General features: G+C 65.8%; 2 protein-coding genes across 3 annotated transcripts in view; one reads left to right on the top strand and one right to left on the bottom strand.

The window, feature by feature from the left end:
* LOC131565135 (mitochondrial import inner membrane translocase subunit TIM16-like) overlaps nucleotides 1-18,187 on the bottom strand; it is a 37,215-nt gene that overhangs the window by 7,603 nt on the left and 11,425 nt on the right. The window contains exons 8-9 of the mRNA XM_058815841.1: nucleotides 14,921-15,007; nucleotides 14,602-14,684 (exon numbers count right to left, since the gene is read on the bottom strand). Of these exons, the coding sequence (XP_058671824.1) occupies nucleotides 14,602-14,684; nucleotides 14,921-15,007 (170 nt within the window). The remainder of the gene's footprint in view (nucleotides 1-14,601; nucleotides 14,685-14,920; nucleotides 15,008-18,187) is intronic.
* VASN (vasorin) lies at nucleotides 1,767-8,822 on the top strand. Of its 2 annotated transcripts, none has more exons than XM_058815842.1 (2): nucleotides 1,767-1,879; nucleotides 6,184-8,822. In XM_058815842.1, the coding sequence occupies exons 1-2, from the start codon at nucleotides 1,767-1,769 to the stop codon at nucleotides 8,201-8,203; spliced, it is 2,133 nt and encodes a 710-aa protein (XP_058671825.1). In that variant the 3' UTR covers nucleotides 8,204-8,822. The 2 variants fall into 2 exon arrangements, with proteins under 2 accessions (XP_058671825.1, XP_058671826.1); XM_058815843.1 differs by lacking the exon at nucleotides 1,767-1,879 and adding an exon at nucleotides 5,919-6,025.

The following is an 18,187-nucleotide window of genomic DNA, read 5'->3' as shown; positions in this document are numbered from 1 at the left end:
AGTGGCAGGGGGGGAGCACAGGGAGTGCTCGGTGGCAGGAGGGGACAGTGGTGACAGGAGCACAGAGGCACTCTGTGCCTTCCCTGGCAGGGGTGGAGGAGGGAGCGCCGCGGGCAGAGACCAAAGGGACAATCTATCACTTTCGGTTGAGGTTTCTGTGGCTGTGCCAAGGGGAGGGAGCTGCTCCATGCCATCCCGTGCCATGAAGGATATCTGGTATGGCATAGTCCTGTCCCAGGACTGTTGGCACAACAAACACTGCCAGGATGCCTGGGACAGGCACTGGGGTCCCCAGCCCTGCTGTCACCACAATCACCAGCACTGCCACCACCACAGTGGTGCAGGTCTGGGACAAGGACAGTGCCTGGTTGAGTGCCTGGTTGTCCCAGCCCAACCCATGCCACCCTCACCATGCCAAACAGGGAGCATTGCTCTGCTGCCACAGGGGCATGGCACAGCCCTGCAAGGGCCACCCACTCTCCCCCTGTCCCCTGGCACACGGTGGCAGGAGCTCTCTGGACACCAGGGGCATGGAGGGATTGGGACCCCAGGGCATTGGGGCTCACCAGTGCCAGAGTCCCTGGATATGGGGGTCCCTGGGTGTGCCAAGGACACCCAACCCAGCCTTTGTTGTTACCAGGGTTGCCATGGGTGCTGGGGATACGAGGGAGATATCTGTACCTGGATCTAGCCCTATACTTGTGTGTACACACAACAGGGGTACTAGGGTCCCAGGGACCCTGGCCCCAGGGATGCTGAAGGTCCTGGGGGGCTCTGGAGGCTTTGGAAGGTCTGGGAGCTTCCAAAGGTCCTGGGGGTCCTTGTGAATCTGGGGAGCCCTGAGGTCACATGGAGCTCCCATGGGGTCCCAGAGGTCCTTGTGACTCTGGAGGCTCCTGAAATCTCAAGGTCCCTGTGGCTCTGGGAGGTCACGGGGTCTGGAGGTCCCTGTGGAGGCCTCTGGGATCCTTGTGACTCCCAGGTCCCAGAGGTCCTGGAGGTCCTGGGTGCCCCGATGGTCCCTGTGACTCTGAGGTCCCACATGTCCTGGGTATCCCAGGGGTCCCTGTGAATCAGAAATCCTGGATATCCCGATGGTACTTGTGACTCTAAAGTCCCAGAGGTCTTGGGGGTCCTGGGGGTCCCTGTGACTCAGAGGTCCTGAATGTCCCGGGGACATTGTGCCTCTGGGGTCCCAACAATCTCTGTGACTCCAGGGTCCCGGAGGTGCTGGATGTCCCCACGATCCCCATGGCTGTAAAGTCCCAGAGGTGCTGGATGTCCCCGCGGCTCGGGGGGTCCCCGTGACTCCAGGGTCCCTGTGGTCCCGGATGTCCCGGGGGTCCCTGTGGTCCCGGATGTCATGGGTGTCCCTGTGGTCCTGGATGTCTCGGGGGGTCCCTGTGGTCCTGGATGTCCCGAGTGTCCCTGTCGTCCTGGATGTCCCGGGTGTCCCTGTGGTCCCGGATGTCCCTGCGGTTCTGGGGGTCCCGGGGGTCCCTGTGACTCCAGGGTCCCAGAGGTCCTGGTTGTCCCGGGGGTCCAGCACTCCAGGGTCCCGGAGGTGCTGGATGTCCCGGGGGTCCCTGTGGTCCCGGATGTCCCCGCGGTTCTGGGGGTCCCGGGGGTCCCCGCGGTGCCGCCCCCGTGGGGCCCCAGGTGAGCGGGGGCGGAGCCTCCATGGAGGCCGTGCCCCGCCCCACCCCCTCCGTGCTCTCAGCCAATGGGCGCCCTGCGGGAGGCCAGGCCCCGCCCCCTTGGTTTAAATGCCGCCCCCCGCGCCCGGCGCCGCCAGAGAGGGGAGCGCTCGTCCGGCCGCCGCTGCTCTGCCGCCATGGACTGACCGCCCGCCCCGCACGGCCCCGCACCGCCCGCCACGGTGAGTCCCGCGGTCGCCGCACCGCCCGACCCTCCATACGGCCACCGCGGCTCTGTGGGGCGGCAGCCCACGGGCGGGAGGGGGCTCTGCCGGGCATCCGCGGCTCAGGGGGCGGTGGGGCCCGGGGGGCCCTGGTGGGCCCGGCCCGGGCCGTGGGACGTCCGGTGTGGCCTGGGCACCCAGAGTGACAGGGTGTCACTAGGGCTCGGCTGAGGGTCGGCATGCCCTGCTCCCTGCGAGGCCTCAGCTGAGCCAGGGGCATCCGGCTGGCCCCTGCCCCGGCTGATGGTAGGGCCTCGGCTGGGCTGGGGCGGTGGCACTGCAGAGGGCTGGGACAGGGGATCACGGAGGGATCTCGTTCCCCTATCCCTGCCTGTGCCTGTTTTGCCATGGGATGTGCTGGGGTCTGGCTCTGGGATCCTGTTCTGGTGCTGCATCCATTGCAGGCAAGGGGAGGGATGTATTTGGGGCTGACATGGAGCACAGCTTCATCCGGCATGGCCGAGTGGCAGCGAAGCGCTCCAGACCCACACGGGACCAGCATGGTCTTGGGCCCATCCCATGCTTGCTCTGTCTCGGCAGATGTGACAGCTGGGCTCTCCTGCTGGGGTCAGGCAGAGGTGGGAGCTGCTGGCAGCAGTGTCCATCACCACCCTGCTCAGTGGAGGGCTTGGCTGCGGTGGGGTTTGGCTGCCCTCGTTCTGCTTGTCCTCAGGGGCCGCTGGCCTGGGTCACTGACCTGCTGCGGGTCCCCATGCAGTGCTGACAAGGGTTTTCCTCTGGCTGGCACAGAGGGATGGGTGCCACCAGGGCCACGGCCAGCCTGGCACTGAGAGGCAGGGATACCCCAACGCTTCTCCTGCCGCCAGCTCCCCACACACTTCACTGTCACCTGGCATGAGTTCGGAGGGTGCTGGCGCCTGTCACCCTCTTTGGGTGTCACCTCTTTGTCTTTGGGTGTCACCTCTTTGGGCCACCGTGGTGTAAATATCCCTTTCCACGCCTGGCTCCCTCCCAGCCTGACAACGGCCACAGGAGCCAACACATGCCAGCAGAGATGCTCCAGTTCTGAGGCTCAAACCCCCCACTACTGTCCCCCCATACACCTCCCCGTGCCAGCGTGCCCCACGCCCTCACCCTGCGGGGCTGTGGCGGCCGGACTGCGCTGACCCAGCTGTGCCGCTGCCCACACGGCCGGGGCAGTGCCGCCATCAGGGATGACACTAATTACTGTTTTCCCCCGCGCCACGCCGAGCCCGGCCGGGTGGCCCTGACGCAAGCGCCGCCTGCCCGGCTGGCTCTGCCGGCACGGGGAAGCGCTCGGGGACACCGCGGCCGCCCCAGTCACTGCGGAGGAATCTGCCCGTGCCGCCCGGGCCACGCGTGGCACCCTCGCCCGCCTCCTCCCACCCTCCGCCGGCGTTCCGGCTCCTCCCGAGGCGCTTTGGCTGCCGGCAAAGCGGCTCTGCTGGTTTTTCTCCTTGCCGGCACCTGAGATGGGGAGCGCGGCCGGGTCAAAGGGGCAGGAGCGGGATGGAGGGGCTGGCGAGCGCTCGGGGAATGCAATAACCAGGCTTGCATTCCTGCGGGGCTGCTGCGGAAACTTTAATTAAATAGGGAGGGGAGCGGGAGGAGGTGGGAGCTGCGGCGGCCGGCGCAGGGTGGGTTGAAGGGGAGGAGGATTAAGGGTTTAATCCTGCACATCCCCCCGGCTGGCTCGGGGAGGGGGCACATGCTGACATCGCCTTGTTTTGAGGGGTGTAAGGCAAGGGGAGCAGCGTCTGCATCCCGCCCGGCAGCGGCACCGTGTCACCTCCCTGTCACCGCACACTGCAGGGCCCCCGTCCTTCCTGCCCTGGTGCCACCGGCCAAGGTGGCAGCCCACGGGCCAGCAACAACGCTGGCTTTGTTTGGCTGCGCTTGCCGGTGCGGGAAGGGACACCCCGGCTGTGATTGCTTCCCTGAGGTCCTCAAGCAGAGGAGAAAGCAGGAACTCTGCAGCTCCTCCAGCCTGTCCTGCACAGGTGTCACCCTGCAGCACAAGGACATGGCCTCGTCCTTAAAAACAGGAGGCGGGCGCAAAGCAGGGCATCCATCCCTGCCGAGTGCCAGGGGTGGCCCGGGCCCGGGGGCTGCAGGCGGGGAAGGGGGGTGACACGGCACTCCCACCCCAGCAGGCTGGCAGGGAAAGGCTGAGCCGGGACTAGGGGAATCTGAGCCCAGATCCTCCCCGCAGCCGGAAAATATGAATAATTCGGCAAATATCTGCGGTGCAGGCGCGGGGGAGCCCAGCCAAGGCAGCAGCAGGCCGCTGGCAGGGCGGCCCCAACACCTCCGGCAGAAACGGGGCCCCTCTCCGCCCTTGGGGACCCTGCCAGGACCTGGGGAAGCTGTCCCCTGTCCCCCGTTCCTGGGGCTGTCCGGGGCTGCGGGAACCCCTCTGTGCCCCGCAGCAGCACCGTGCGGGAGGCGGGGCGCGGACGGGGTGTCGGCGTGTGCCGGCGGAGCGGGCGATGCCGGGGGCGGCGGCAGGGCCGTGCCCGGTGCTCGTGGCCAGGCGCGGATGCGCGGCCGTGGCCGGGCTGGCCGAACCTGCCCGGAGCGGGGAGCCTGGCAGACGGGGAGGAAATGCCAGCGTAATTAAAGGGACGAGAGAGACTCGGAGTCAGCAGCTGGTTGCAGCACGGGACACGTCAGCGAAACCCGACCCTGGCATTGCAAAACCAGCCCCGGCCTCGCCAGCATCCCGCGGGCCTGGCCCCGCTGCGGCGCTGCCCACCCGGGCGGGCTGGCACGGCCGTGGCACCGCTGGCATGCCAGCATCCTGCACCCAGGGCTCTGCCACCAGCCAGCACGCTCTGGTGCTGGAGCCACCTCGAGGGGTGCTGGGTCTGCCCCAAACAGCTCTTCACAGGGTCTCCATGTTGTGCTTTTAACTCTGCTGGCAGCTGAATGTGATGTGGGGTGCAGGGGCACCCGACGCTGCTGAGGGGGCTGAGCTGGCCTTGCTGGGGAGGGGCTGCAGTGATGGTGTGACCCCTGGGTGACAGTGACCTCTGGGATGTGGCACAGCTCCTCCCCAGTGTCAGGGCTGACGGCACAGGTCATGTCAGGGCAGGGCTGGCCAGGCCAAGTGACTCAGGCGCCTATGGTGACCCTGCCCAGCCGTGGGCTCACCCCACCCTAGGGGGGGCGGCTCGGGAAGAGGCGAGCACAGAGCTGGCCGCGGTGTTAACCCTGTCCAACCCCCCGGCAGGGGACAAGGGGACACAGCACGGCTCCAGACCCTCCTGGCTCGGGATGTGTTGTCCCTGCACTGCTGCCGGGGCAGGCGGCACGTGCTGCTGAGTGACCTGCGGCCCCCCACACACAGCGGGGCCCCTTGTGAGCCACGGCGGGGGCGTTTGCCTGGAGCTCCCACAGCTCTGAGCAGGGGAGAGGTGGCAACAGATGGGGCTGGGGGAGGGTTCGCCTCTTCCTTGCCCAGGGATCCCACTCTGCCACCTCCCCCCGACCCTGAGATGGAGTGGCAGGAGACTGTGAGTCTCTGGTCCGGCCTAGTGTCATTAAAGGGGCTGAAAGAAGAGCCCTGTGGGACACAGACAGCGTTTGTGACATTGGCCAAGGCATCCATGGGGAGCTGGGGTTGGGGTGTTACAGTCTTGGTCACCCCAGAGCCTCCTCCCTCCATCCCAGCCCTCAAGGGACAGGGACACAGACCACGGTGCTGAGTCCCTGGAGTTTAACAGTGAGGGGAGCAGCAAGGTGACCTGTGGGGACAGGGGCTGGGTGGGGGTGAATGAGCCCCTGGACTCTGTGGGGACACAAATGGCTCCTCCAGCCCCACACTGTGTGCCCCTGTCCCCAAGAGGGGCTGCTCTTGCTGGTGATCCGGGCAGGAGCAGCCCCTGAGGGTGCAGCTGCTGCAATGGCAGCACAAGCAAAGGGTTAAGCTGAGCTCTATGCAGGGGAGGCCGGCCAGGCTCCCACCCCTTCCCGGTGCTCTGATTCTCCACATCCCCCGTGTTTGATTTGCACCCTGCTGAGCAGCTGGGGAGGTTGGGGCCCTTGTGAGTACTGGGAAAGGTCTCGGTGCTCCACAGAAGACAGCCCCAATACCAGTGGGAGGGCCTGGGGTGTGCAAAGGTACCGCATCCCCAAATCCTGGGGGTCTGGGAGGGGGGGAGCATGGAGCCGGGGTGGGCAGCCCTGGAGGCTGAGCGGGGTTCAGAGGTGCCCCCCAGCCCTGGGTACCCCCCAGCAGGGCCCATCCCCTCACCCTGGCTGTGCTTGTGTCTCTGCAGAGCTGACACCATGAAGCAGCTGATCCTTTGCACCCTGCTCCTCTTGGCCCGTGGGGAGCTGGCCGGGGCATGTCCTGCAGGCTGCCAGTGCCATGACACCAAGACCATCCTGTGTGCAGCCAGGCGGGGCCAGACGGTGCCCCAGGGGCTGCCCCCCAGCACCCTGTCCCTCTACGTCTTTGAGAACGGCATCACAACGCTCAGCGAGGACAGCTTTGCAGGGCTGCCTGCCCTCCAGCTCCTGGACCTCTCACAAAACAAGATCACCAGCATCCAGAGAAACATCTTCCAGCCCCTGACGGAGCTCGTCAACTTGGACCTGTCCTCCAACCAGCTGCAGGAGATCACCAATGAGACCTTCCATGGGCTGCGGCTGCTGGAACGGCTCTACCTGCAGACGAACAGGATCCAGCACATCCACGCTGCTGCCTTTGACACGCTGGAGAATCTGCTGGAGCTAAAGCTGCAGCACAACCAGCTCAGGGCTGTGCCCCCCCTCGACCTGCCCAACCTCCTGCTGCTGGACATCAGCTGGAACAAGATCCCTGCCATTGCACCAGGGGCTTTCCATGCCGTCAGCATTGAGTCCCTGAAGATCGCAGGGCTGGGCCTGACGAGCTTAAACGAGGAGCTCTTCCAGGTCCAAAACAACCTCCACGAGCTGGACATCTCTGACAACCTGCTGGAGCGCGTCCCGGCTGTGCTGCAGCGCCTGGGCAGCCTCACCAGGCTCAGCCTGGCCGGCAACGCCCGCATCTCCCAGCTGCCAGCTGAGGACTTCCAGAGCCTCCACAACCTCCAGGAGCTGGACATCAGCAACCTCAACATCAACACCATCCCTCGGGATTTCTCCGGCTTCTTCCCCAGGCTGCGGGCCGTGACGGCTGCCGGCAACCCCTTCAACTGTATCTGCCAGATGAGCTGGCTGGTGCAGTGGGTGAACACCAGCGGCGTGCTCCTGCGGCGCCCCGAGGAGACGCGCTGCCACTTCCCCCCCAAAAACTCGGGCAAGCTCCTCCACCACCTGCAGTACACCGACTTTGGCTGCCCCACCACCACCCCCACGCCCACCACGGCCCGCACCACCACGCTGCCACCGCCCACGCCGCCGCCCAGCACCCACCGCCCGCCGCCGCCCCCCAGCACCGCCGCGCCCACCCCGAGGTCCGGAGAGCCCCAGGGCAGCTCCACGCTGGTGCCCTTCAGCAGCGCCCCGGCCCCCACCAGCCCCCCAGCGCCCATCTGTCCCCCCCGCACGTGTCTGAACGGCGGCACCTGCCACCTGGGCGCCCAGAACCTCCTGGAGTGCCTGTGCCCCACGGGCTTCGCTGGCGTGTACTGCGAGGTGGAGGCGAGGGGAACGACGGCGGCCCCGGGCACGCCGGCCCTGCCCCCTGCCCAGCGGGTCAGCATCGCCCAGGTGGGCAGCACCTCCCTCAAAGTGGACCTGCACAGCTACATCCAGTCCAAGGCGCAGCTGAAGGGAATTCGCCTGAGCTACCGGAACCTGTCGGGGCCGGACAAGCGGGCGGTGATGCTGCGCCTGCCGGCCTCGCTCTCCGAGTACACGGTGCGGGCGCTGAAACCCAACTGCACCTACCGCGTCTGCATCGGGGCGCTGGGCGAGGCACCCAAGGAGGAGCACTGCGCCGAGGCACACACCCTGCCCCTCAGCCTGCAGCAGCACTCCCCTGTCACCCAGAGCCAGGACCCCAACCTCGCCCTGATCCTGGTCCCTGCGCTGGCTGCCATGCTGCTGCTGCTGGTGGTGATGACGGCCGCCATGTACTACTGCCGGCACCGCCGCGCCAAGGCCCGTGCTGGTGCTGGGGCGGACACCGGCCCGCTGGAGCTGGAAGGGGTGAAAGCCTGCCTGGAAAACGGGGATTTGAGCAGCCACGGCTGCAAGGTGCCAGAGGCAGCTATGCTTTCTGGCGGCTCTGAGTGCGAGGTGCCGCTCATGCAGTCGCACTACCCCAGCAACAACAACACCCCGGGGCTCAAACCCTCCTACTTCTGAACCCACAGGGCTTCCAGAGCCCTGGACACAGGAGGGCTGAGCTCCAGAGGCAGCACCTGGCCGTGTCCCTTTGGGATACGGATTGCCAAGGAGCTGACTGAACTGAGGCAGAACCCCCTCATCCCACAACGTGCAATTTCCCAGAGGCTGCCATGCTTCAGGAGGAGACACGAATTTTACTGCTCTGTGCCTTGATTTCTGTGACTCTACCTAGAAGGTGCGCAGCGGAAGAGAAGGGGGGGTTAATTTGGGGGTTGGGGAGCTTTTTATAGCTCCTGCTAAAGAGAAAGCTGCTGTGACTGGGCTGAGGGATGCCCACGTGCTGGTAACAAGGGTCCTTCAGTGGAGCACGGCCCGTGACTCGACTCCCTGGAAGCTGATGTGAGCAATACGGCCCGGCCGAGGTGCTGGGACCCTCGGGACCCCCCGGGCCAAAGGAAGTGCCGAGCAGGCAAACCGGGAATTGAAGCTTTAAGAACTCAGAGAGAATATTTATACATCGTTATTTCCCATTTCTTCTGGGAAAACTTTTTTTAGTACAGGTTTGTGTACATCTCTTTTGTAAGGCAGATCAGAAGAGGGTGTCTTTTTGTAAAAAAAAAAAACAAAAACAACCCAAAATGATTAAAATAACAACAACAAAAAGTTCTGTGCAGCTCTGAGTATCTCGGCAGGTACTGCCCGTCACAGGCAGGGGTGTGGGCAGTGTGGCGTGTCCCCTGCAGAGGAGCGGGAAGGTCAGCCGTGTCCTCCCGTTGTTGTTGGCGAGCACCGGGATGAGTCAGGGCAAGGGAGGGGGGAAGTTTTCCCGACTCTGGGCGTTTTTACCCCTAGGGCGCTGCCCCCCACCTCGGGCGCTGAGGAGGTGTTCCCAAAACAGAGGCCACGGGGTTCAAATCAGCCCCTGCCCTGCGCATCATCCAGCCTGACTTCATCCCTCCCCGCCTGCCAGATGGCTGCGGGGCCAGCTGCGGGACAAACAGCCCAGCCCAGCCTTCTGCCGTCACCCGCGGCGGCACCGGGACCCCCAAATGGCCCGTGACAAGTGTCAGCCTGCGTGGCCCCTAGCCCGGGGGCGCCGCCAGAGCCCCCGCTGCCCGGCCCCACAACAGCCGGTTTTGTGCACGGGGTGGGCTGGGAGCCGACGCTCGGCAGGTTCCCGCTGCCAAGTGCTTTCTGCTCCAACCCTCTGGTTTTAATCGTTTTCCAATCCTTTATCTTTGGGCCTGGAATTTTCCAGGTTGGGGCCCTGCCCGCCGAGGTATGTTTGATTTGGAGAGAATGAGCGCAGCGCGGGGCTGCAGCCGGGGGTCAGCGCCGTGCGCTCCGGGCCCGCCGCTCCGCCGCAGGGCACGGCCCTGACCCGCGGCCCCTCGGTGCCGCTCGCCCGGGGCAGGGAGCGCCTCTGGATGCAATTAGGGGCGCGGGGCGTCGGCGGGGCCGTCTGGCGCAGCCCCCCGGCTCCCAGGTGGGCTTCCGGCAGGGCTGGCTCCCATTAGGGCCGGCGCAGCGGCAGCAGGGGCCCCTCGCCGGCGCGGGCGGCTCGCTGCGATGGCCACGCTCGCCCGCTCAAAGGGCCCATTGTGGTCCTCTCCCCACAGATTTTTCAAATTAACATCCCAAATTCCTCCCAAAATTGCTGCTGTGTAAATATTTTCACTGCGAGCTTTGTATATTTTCCAGCCTCGCGAGGAGGAGAGAAGAAAAGTCCCTGGCGGAGCCGCGGCCTCGCGCCGGGTGCCCCCGGCCGGCCGCCGCCACAGCCCCCCGGGCCCGGGCCAGCCCCCGGCGTGTCCCCGGCCCCAGGAGCCCTCCAGCCCCTCCTGGCCCCTCACTTCCCCCTTCCTTTGCCTCCATGATGGGCCCTTCCCCTGTCGAAGCCGATTTCCCCACTTGCAAGTAGCCAAAAGTTCGCAGGGCACCCCCCGATGCCAAGCGTGTGCTGGGGACCCCTTGGCACCTCAGCTGATCCCATTGCTCTGGAGGAGCTTCCAGCAGCTCCAAAGTGAGGGAGCTTCAGTGGAGATGCCAGGAGGGCAGAAGCAAAGTTAGGGCTCAGCTTTGGCAGGTGCAGCACCTCTGAGACACCCCGAGCCAAAGATTTTGGGGTGCCAGCTGCACAAGGGGGGCAGCAGGGCTCAGCCTTGGCACGGAGGTGACGGGGACGCTGCAGCCAGGACAGGGCTTGGCCCATACCCACATCTGCACCCAGGCAGCCCTGCGGGAGAGCAGCAGTGCCCAAAGTGGGGCTGTCCAGCCCCTGTGGCTTCCTGAATCCCAGCACAAAATTCCCCTGGCCGCTGCCAGCCCCGTCGCGCGCCAAGAGCCGCTCCAAGAGCGGCACATCGTGCGGCGCTGCTAATTCCTGCAAGCTGAATCAGCGCCGACAAGGATTGCAAAACCCCCTGAAATGGACCCAAAAAACAATCTCCCTCTCTCTGTGCGATCCGGCGGGGCCGGTGAGTGACAGCCCCGTGCAGAGCCACCGGCAGGATGGGGGCTCGGCGGGGAGCCACAACGGGAGGAGCTTCACCAGGGCAGATCCTGCCTGCACCCTGACGTGGAGGGCTCTGGTCTCCCAAAATCACCCCTGGTTCCAGGCATGGCCCCACAGAAACCAAAGACAGGTCCCCTGGGTCCCCCAGGTCTGCAGCAGAGCCCCGAGGGGTCATGGCTCAGTGCCAGGGATCTGAATGCCCAATCTCTGGGGGGAGGACAGGAGGACAGGCGTGTGCCCATCACACAGAGCCCAGTGCTGCCAGGAAGAGCTTTGGAGCTCATCATCTTCCCGCGGAGCTGGGGAGGCCAGGAGCACCGTGTGGCCACTGAGGCTGTGGCTCATCTGGGAGTGATTTGGGCGCTGCCATCCCGCCCCAGCGCTGGGCTATTTTTACCCAGTGGAATTACGGGACAGGCCACATGGGCTGGGTGGCTGCCCCGCCTTAACCCCTTCATGTGGCTGCCCGTGGGGATGGGTCCCACTGGGGTGACACCTGATGGGGTGGGGTGGCCTCTCCCCTTCCTTGTGTCTGAGGGTGGCAGCTGAACTGGGGCAGGAAAAACCCCTTTCCTCTGATGGCAAGCACGTGTCAACCCAGGCATCTCTGGGATCTGCAGGGGCATGGGGACAGCAGTGGACCTGTCCTGCTCATGTTCTTCCTGCTGGGATGGGTTTTTTCAGAGAGCCCCAAAACACCTACCATGACCCAAAATGGCCCAGGAAAGAGCAGTGCAGAGGGTGCCAGGCAGGACAAGAGCAGGTCCCATCCTAGCTGGTATCTGGGGAGAGGTGACAGGGTGACAGTGGGAGCATTGTGCCTCAGTGGGGTTGGGTGCCCCGGTGCTGGGAGGTGCCAGGACTGCAAGCCTGGCTCCAGGAGCTGGCTCAGCCACAGGCCTTGGCAAAGTGTGAGTGTTAGCAGGACCACCTGGGTCCTGCTCCAGCCCGGGGGAGCCAAACAGCCCCAAATCCCTCCACAAACATCCTGCTGTGCCAGCTCCCTGCTGCACACAGGTCCCGGCTGTGGCACCTCCCAGCTCTGTCAGACTTTGCACCGTGAAGGCTGGTGGGGATCCAGCTGTCCCCATCCCTCAGCCCCACCACCATCCTGCCCTGCAGGGACAGCCCACTGCTGGAACACCCCACGGGCACCTCTGCTGACCCCAGATCTCATCCCTGCTGATCCAGCCCTAGCCCTGAGCCGGCCGTGGCACCCCAGCCTCCCTGGGGACATTATCAGGACATTGATGCAAGGAAGGCGCTGTTCTCCTGTCACCACGGTGGTGACAGCACTGTCCCCGGGCAGTGCTGTGCTGCCTGCCAGGCGTGCAGCGGGGTCTGCTCGGTGACCCCAAGTCAGAGCCGGTAACCCAACCCCGCTGGTGCTGGTTACAATTTAGGGCAACAATAACCTATTGAGGCCCCTTCCTGGCTCCTGCCCTGCTGATCCTTGATCTAATTAAAGGGGGCCAGGCGGGGACAAAACCTGAGCTGAAGGAACAGCAGGTACCCAGGGGTGGCACATTGAGGACCAGGATGCAGAGAGGGGCCATGGCCACCCACACCTCTCACCTCCTGTTCCCTCAGGGTCTGGGAATTGGTGGGGTCAGCTCTTAAGCATGGCCCTGACATGCTTTGAAAATGATATTTGTGTGGTCAGAAATATCTCACCTGCTCAGGATTTGGGAAAGAGAACCCCCAAAAGGCACAGGCTGATGTGGAGGTCCATGGGGCCGGTGCCTCCCACTCCCTGACCTCGCTCAGGGATGCTGGATAGGCCACAACCAGCCTGATGGGTTTGGTGTTGCTGTGGGCACACTGGGGGTGTTGGGGTGAGCACACTAGGGTGTCCCCCACCTTGGGGCTCGCCGTGGCCCTGCTTTGGGGTGCCATGGGGACGCGCGGTGCCGGCTCGGCGGGCGCGGTGGGGATGCGGTGGGGATGCGGGCTCCCCTTCCTGCCGGCCTGGCGTCAGTAATGAATGGTATGAGTTTCCTGCCCGCCCACTGATTGCTTCCTCAAAGAGCTTCAACGAGCTGCTGCTGCTGCTGCAGCTCCCCACGCCCCGCTCCCGGCCCGGCACCGCTGCACTGCCCAGCAGTGTCCGTGCCCCGCACTGGGCACCACGGCCACAGATCCACAGTGTTATAAATGATCTAACATATATCACAACAGCCATCCCCGGGGCTCAGTCCCTGTCCCCCCGTTCCAACCCTGCCCCAAGCACATCTGGTGATCCGGTGACCCCAAGAGCATCCACCCCGTGCCCCTGCCGCGGCTCCGCAGTGTCGCGGCCGTGCTGGGGATGGCTCTGCCGGAGGGGGAGCTCGGCCCCCGCCCGGCACCTCCGCCCGGAGCCAGCCCAAATCCCCTCCGCCATTTGTCATCCCCGCCAGATTTACAGGCGGCAGCGCTCGGGGCTGGAAGCGCGGTGGCCTCAAAGCTGCACCTCCCCACACCAAGGGGGGCTCTCCGCTCGCCCCCGCCGCCCCCGGCCCCTCTCGGCGGGCCCCGCACGCAGCCGCGGGCCGGAGGGCCCCGGAGTGACGCGCAGGCAGCGCCCGCCAGCCGCATTCCTGAGCCGATAAACCCGGCAGCCAAAATAACTGCAGCCTGTGCTCAGGGGGCCGAGCACAGCAGCGCCTGCATCCCATTTACCCGGCTGGCTCGGGGTAATTCCCGCTGGATTCTCCGCCAAGGGCAATAATGGACCCCGAGGTGTCCCCCTGCAGCAGCCCCAGCCTCCCTGAGAGCGTTCACTGGACACTGGTGATGGCTTTGCTCGCTGAACTGAGCAGGAGAGCTGGAGGCTGCTCCCCAGCAGCTGGCAGGAGGCTCAGGGATGCTCAGGCAGCCTCTCCACACCAACCTCACCCCACCGTGCCCATGCAGGTCCTCTCCTCTCCCTTCCTGTCTGTCCTGGCCGCCCCCAGCACTGTCCTGGAGCTGGCACTGGTGTGGGGCATGCAGGCCAGGGGCTGTCACAGCACACTCAGCCCCTCACCAGAGCCCTGGATTGGCCCCGTACCCCCAGCCTGCCCCAGCATCCCCAGCCAGCTCGGCACACAGAGAGGGTCCCAGCAAGCCAGGGCTTTGCCTGCAGCCCTGGGAAGAGCTGGTGGCCTCCAGTGCATCCCAACAACTGTGCCCCCAGCCCATCACCCTGTGGGAGGAAGGCACAGCCTCCTCCTCCTCCTCCCACTTTCTTGCCCACACGGTGACGCCAGGCCAGCTCTCTGGGCAGCGTGGGAGAGGCCAGGCCGGCTCTAGCTGGAGGGTTTCCAGCCCTGGCAGCGCCCCGCAGACGGACACGGCTCCATCGTGCCGTGACAGGGGGCGCTGACCCCTGACACAGCCAAGGCTCCTTCTCCACTTCCCGGCGGTGCCCGGTGAGCGGGGCTGGCCACGGCTGGGCGGGCACGACGGCACAGAGCACGGCAGGAGCGGCAGCACCGCGGCACAGAGCACGGCAGGAGCGGCACAGAGCACGGCAGGAGCGGCACAGAGCACGGCAGGAGCGGGAGGCCAGGGCTGAGCCGCTCCAGCAGCGCCAAAGGGATTCACTCGCCTGCAGCATCTTGTGATGCTGCCCCAGAGCACAAACCCACCCGGCCAGCAGCCACCTCAGACAGTGTCCCCAGCAGCGCCACCACCCACCACGGCATTACAGAGCACCTCTGTGCCCTCGCCAGCACTGCCTCTGCCTCTCACGTCCCCCAAAGGGCGATGGGGATGCAGCTGCACGGTCTCCAGCTTTGTCCCCACCCTTGTGGCCGAGTGCTGGTGGTTCCAAGAGCTCTCCGCCAGCTCCTGCTCCACCACCACACCCCTGATGGGTCCCTGACCACGACATTTCCACCGCTCTCCCTCCCAGCCCATGTTGAGTGCCCATCCCTACCCAGGTGAGGTGTCCAGAGCCATGGTGAGCGTTGCCCCGCTGAGCCTCCGCGTGTCCCACAGCTTCACCTCCCGCTCCCGCATCTGCAGAGACACAGACACAGCATCAGTGGGCACTGGGTGGCTCTACGGTGCCACCACCTTCACCAGTCATCTTCCACCACCCCAGCAAGGGCCAGGGCACCTGGAGAGGGGACTTCCTGCTCTCATGGGGGACAGGCCACCCAAAAAGCACCTGGGGTGCTTTGGCACAGCAGCCACAGGGAGTAGGGCTGGAACATGCCAGAGGTGCCAGGGCCACCTCCTGGCAGGGACTGTACCTGGCTGAACCCCACGGAGATGAGGCAATCGCTGGAGCCCATCCAGAGCAGCCGGGAGTCCTTGTTGTTGTCGTGTCCCAGGACACTCTGCAAGGCACAGGAGACAGGGCTGTCAGAACTGCTGCCAGCCTTGCTGGACACGCTGAGGGGACGTGTGCTTCACCAGCCTGAGCACGTGGAGCGAGCGCTGGCCCTGCTGAGAGCTGCCCTGGGGACAGTGCGGTGGGGACAGCCCGCAAGCAGTGACAGCCCTGACTGCCCCCCATGCCAGCGTGGCTGCCTTGTGGAGCAGCTGGCCCAGCTCCCAGCAAGGAGTGGAGGGTGGGAGCAGGTAAGGTGAGTGTGACAATGGCTCCCGTGTCCCCAGGGCTCTCCCCACACCCGGGTGAGGGGGACAGAGTGCTGTGAGGAAGCTGCTCCGTGCCACACACACAAGAGGAGGCTCTGCCATGGCGATGATGACAGAGGCACTTACTTCCCTGGCTGCATCCCAGGCTCTTTATCCATGCTGAATCCTGGCTCCTGGAGCTGGGTGCCCCATGTGTGCCCAGACGCTACTGAAACACGGCAAGGTGAGCCTGGCCACGTTCACCAGAGTGCTCTAATCCCCTGCACCCTGCTTCACCTCTCCCCTGGCTCCCTGGGGGGTGGGACCCCTAGCCCACATCCTGTCCCCATCCTGGTCCTGCTGCAGACAGGAGGGGAAGAGCTTCCACGGGGCTGTCAGCGTGTGTTTCCCAGCTCCCATGTGGTGCCCAGATGGGCCCTGCGGTTCAGGCACCCCAGAGGGAGCTGCAGGCAGCCCTGGCCCGCGGCACAGGCAGCACTCACAGCCCCTCGCTCTCATTGAGCAGCGCCAAGAACTGGCTGCTAACGAGTTCGGAGCTGGCAGGGAAAGTGCAGGGCTCTGCCAGAGCCAAACCTGGCACGGCACTTCCAGGACCTCTGTGCAGGGCAGGGGCACCAGGCCTGGGGGCAGGAGGGGTGGGGAGGAGCCATGGGCTGTGTCCCCCTTGGTGTGAGCACTGTGACCACCAGCGAGGCTCTGCCACCGCAGCAGCCAGAGAGGGGCCATGGAGAGGTCACACCTCGCTGGAGAAGCTCTGCTGGAGCAGCCTCCACCCCACAGAGATGCCACTCTCTGGAGAGAGACAGGGTGGGAGCAGGGGCACGGTGCCAAGCCCGTCGTGCCCTGGCTCCGTCACGGCAGCTGCCCTGCCAGCACAAACACGGCTCCCTTGGAGAGGCAGCGCTGGCCCAGCCCAGCCCGGAGCTCCCAGCCGCAGGCCAGGATGTGGGGCAGGAGCTCCGGGCCCCCAGCGCCAGCACGCTGGCATGGACCCAGCAGGGAAAGGACCTGGAGAAGGGAACGTGTCCCAGGATCGCTGCCAAGAGGGATGGAAACTCCAGGAGCTGGGGCCAGCCCGCGTGTCAGCCAGGAGAGCACTTCTGCACCTGAGCCGTGTGGCCCAACATCTGCAGATCCCATAACCGAGTGACGGCCTCGGCTCCGCAGCCCTGGGTCCCGCGGGTGCCCCGGAGCCCCTGGCGGTGCTGGCAGTGCCCGGGGCAGTGGCAGTGCCCGGGAGCCCCTGGCGGCGGTGGCAGGGTTTGGGAGGGCAGGGTGATGCTGCCGTTCTCCCAGCCCCCGGCAGCCGGCTGCGGCTCAGGGCCATGTTTTCTGCATTAGTTCCATCCCGGCTGAGCTGTACGTATGGCAGCAAGTATGCGGGAGGCTGGGCTGCTCCGTGCTCAGCCTGTGCAGATGTTGCCAGAGGTGAGCGTGCGGACAGCAGCTCCCCTGGTGCAGAGGGTCCTGGCAGGGACGGGGCGGTGTGGGCTGGCACTGAGGGTGGACACTGGTGTGGCTCAGCCCTGGGGCACCCGTGGGGCTGCTGTGCACCCGTGGGGCTGGCAGAGCTGGGCAGAGACCCTGGCAGCTTTCCGGAGTGATGCTGGAACCCCTGGAGCAGGGAACCAGCCACAGCCCAAGGGACGGGTGTCCCTCCTGAGCCTTGTCCCCCTGGCAGCTGCAAGGAGCCCACCAGCCCTGGGCCGAGGAAGCTTCCCAGCTCCCGGACAGTGCCCAGCTCATTGCACGGATCCAGCACTGCCGGTTTTGGGCAGCCCAGGCTGGGGGGAGCCTGAGCCCCCTCCTCAGCGCCAGATCGGCTGCATGGGGAGAGTTTCCAGCACCGCCCCTCTCCCAGTCCCAGCCGATCCCTCCTGGGCAGGCTGGGGTGAGGTGCTGGTTTCCGTGGGGGTCCCAGCCCCTCTCCCGGTGCAGCCCCGGGGCTGCGGGGGCCCAGGGCTCGGCCGCAGCTGTTGGCAGCGCTGCGCGGGCTCGGGAGCTGGGAACAGCTGCCCGCAGGGAGCGGCCGCTCCGGCTGCCTGCGAGAGCCCCACACAAAGCCAGGGCTGCTCCGGCTCCCAGGCGATCCCTGTTTCCCCGGAGCCGTCACCCTGAGCCGGATGCAGGGCAGGGAGAGCCGGAGGTGGGAGCCCGGGGCAGAGCCCTGGGGCTGGCAGGGCGGGAGGTGGCCGGGGGGGGGGTCAAAGCTCTGCTCTTGGCAGAGCCCCGTGGCTGGCAGGGCTGGGACAGCTCAGCCCTGCCCGTGGCTAACAGCCCACGGACATCTGATCCCCGTGGGAAGCAACCCCAGCAGCGGGATCTGGGATCTGCGTGGGCACAGGAGGCTCCAGTGCCAGGCTGAGCTGTCCCTTTGCCAGGCGGTGCCAGGGCAGGAGGGGTCTCTGGCCAGGGCACTGTGGGGGACTCTGGGGACAGACACCCACACCGGGTACATGCACTTGGGGAAGCTGCTGCTCCTTGCACACCCACGAGGCCGTGGGCAGTAGAGGAACGGCTCCCCTGGAGCTGAAAGGGTTAACCACGCACCGAATCCTCCTCTCCGAACAGGAATGTGAGTGATGTCCTTCCCTTGCCAAATCCCAGCTACTCCAGAGGTAACCAGGAGAACAGAGCAGCCTCTCCCAGGCCAGCCCCACTCCTGGTCCCTGCCTGGAGCTCGAGGAGCCCAGGAGCTGTCACCTGCCCCAGGGGAGTGCAGGGATCCCACAGAGCTGGGGGGCTGCTCCAGCAGCCATCACACTGCCAGCACAGGCCCTGCCCTCTGCCAGGTGTGTTGTGTGTGTGTCACACGGGGCAGGGACCAGGACAGTCCCCTGCTGCCCACGCCACCTCCCCAGTCCCACTGGCCAGGGCAGCATTGCTGTGAGGTTCCTGTGCCCTGGGGAACTGGGCAC

Source organism: Ammospiza caudacuta, chromosome 17 (assembly GCF_027887145.1).
Source record: "Ammospiza caudacuta isolate bAmmCau1 chromosome 17, bAmmCau1.pri, whole genome shotgun sequence".
Taxonomy (NCBI): Eukaryota; Metazoa; Chordata; class Aves; order Passeriformes; family Passerellidae; genus Ammospiza; species Ammospiza caudacuta.
The sequence above is the reverse complement of the archived record's forward strand: the minus strand, read 5'-3'. Positions and strand labels throughout refer to the sequence as shown.

Bases quoted from the DNA above. Each gene is read 5' to 3' on its own strand.
- VASN (XM_058815842.1), top strand. From the start codon at position 1,767: ATGCCGCCCCCCGCGCCCGGCGCCGCCAGAGAGGGGAGCGCTCGTCCG. The intron at 1,880-6,183 runs GTGAGTCCCGCG...GTGTCTCTGCAG, and splicing joins GCCCCGCACCGCCCGCCACG to AGCTGACACCATGAAGCAGC.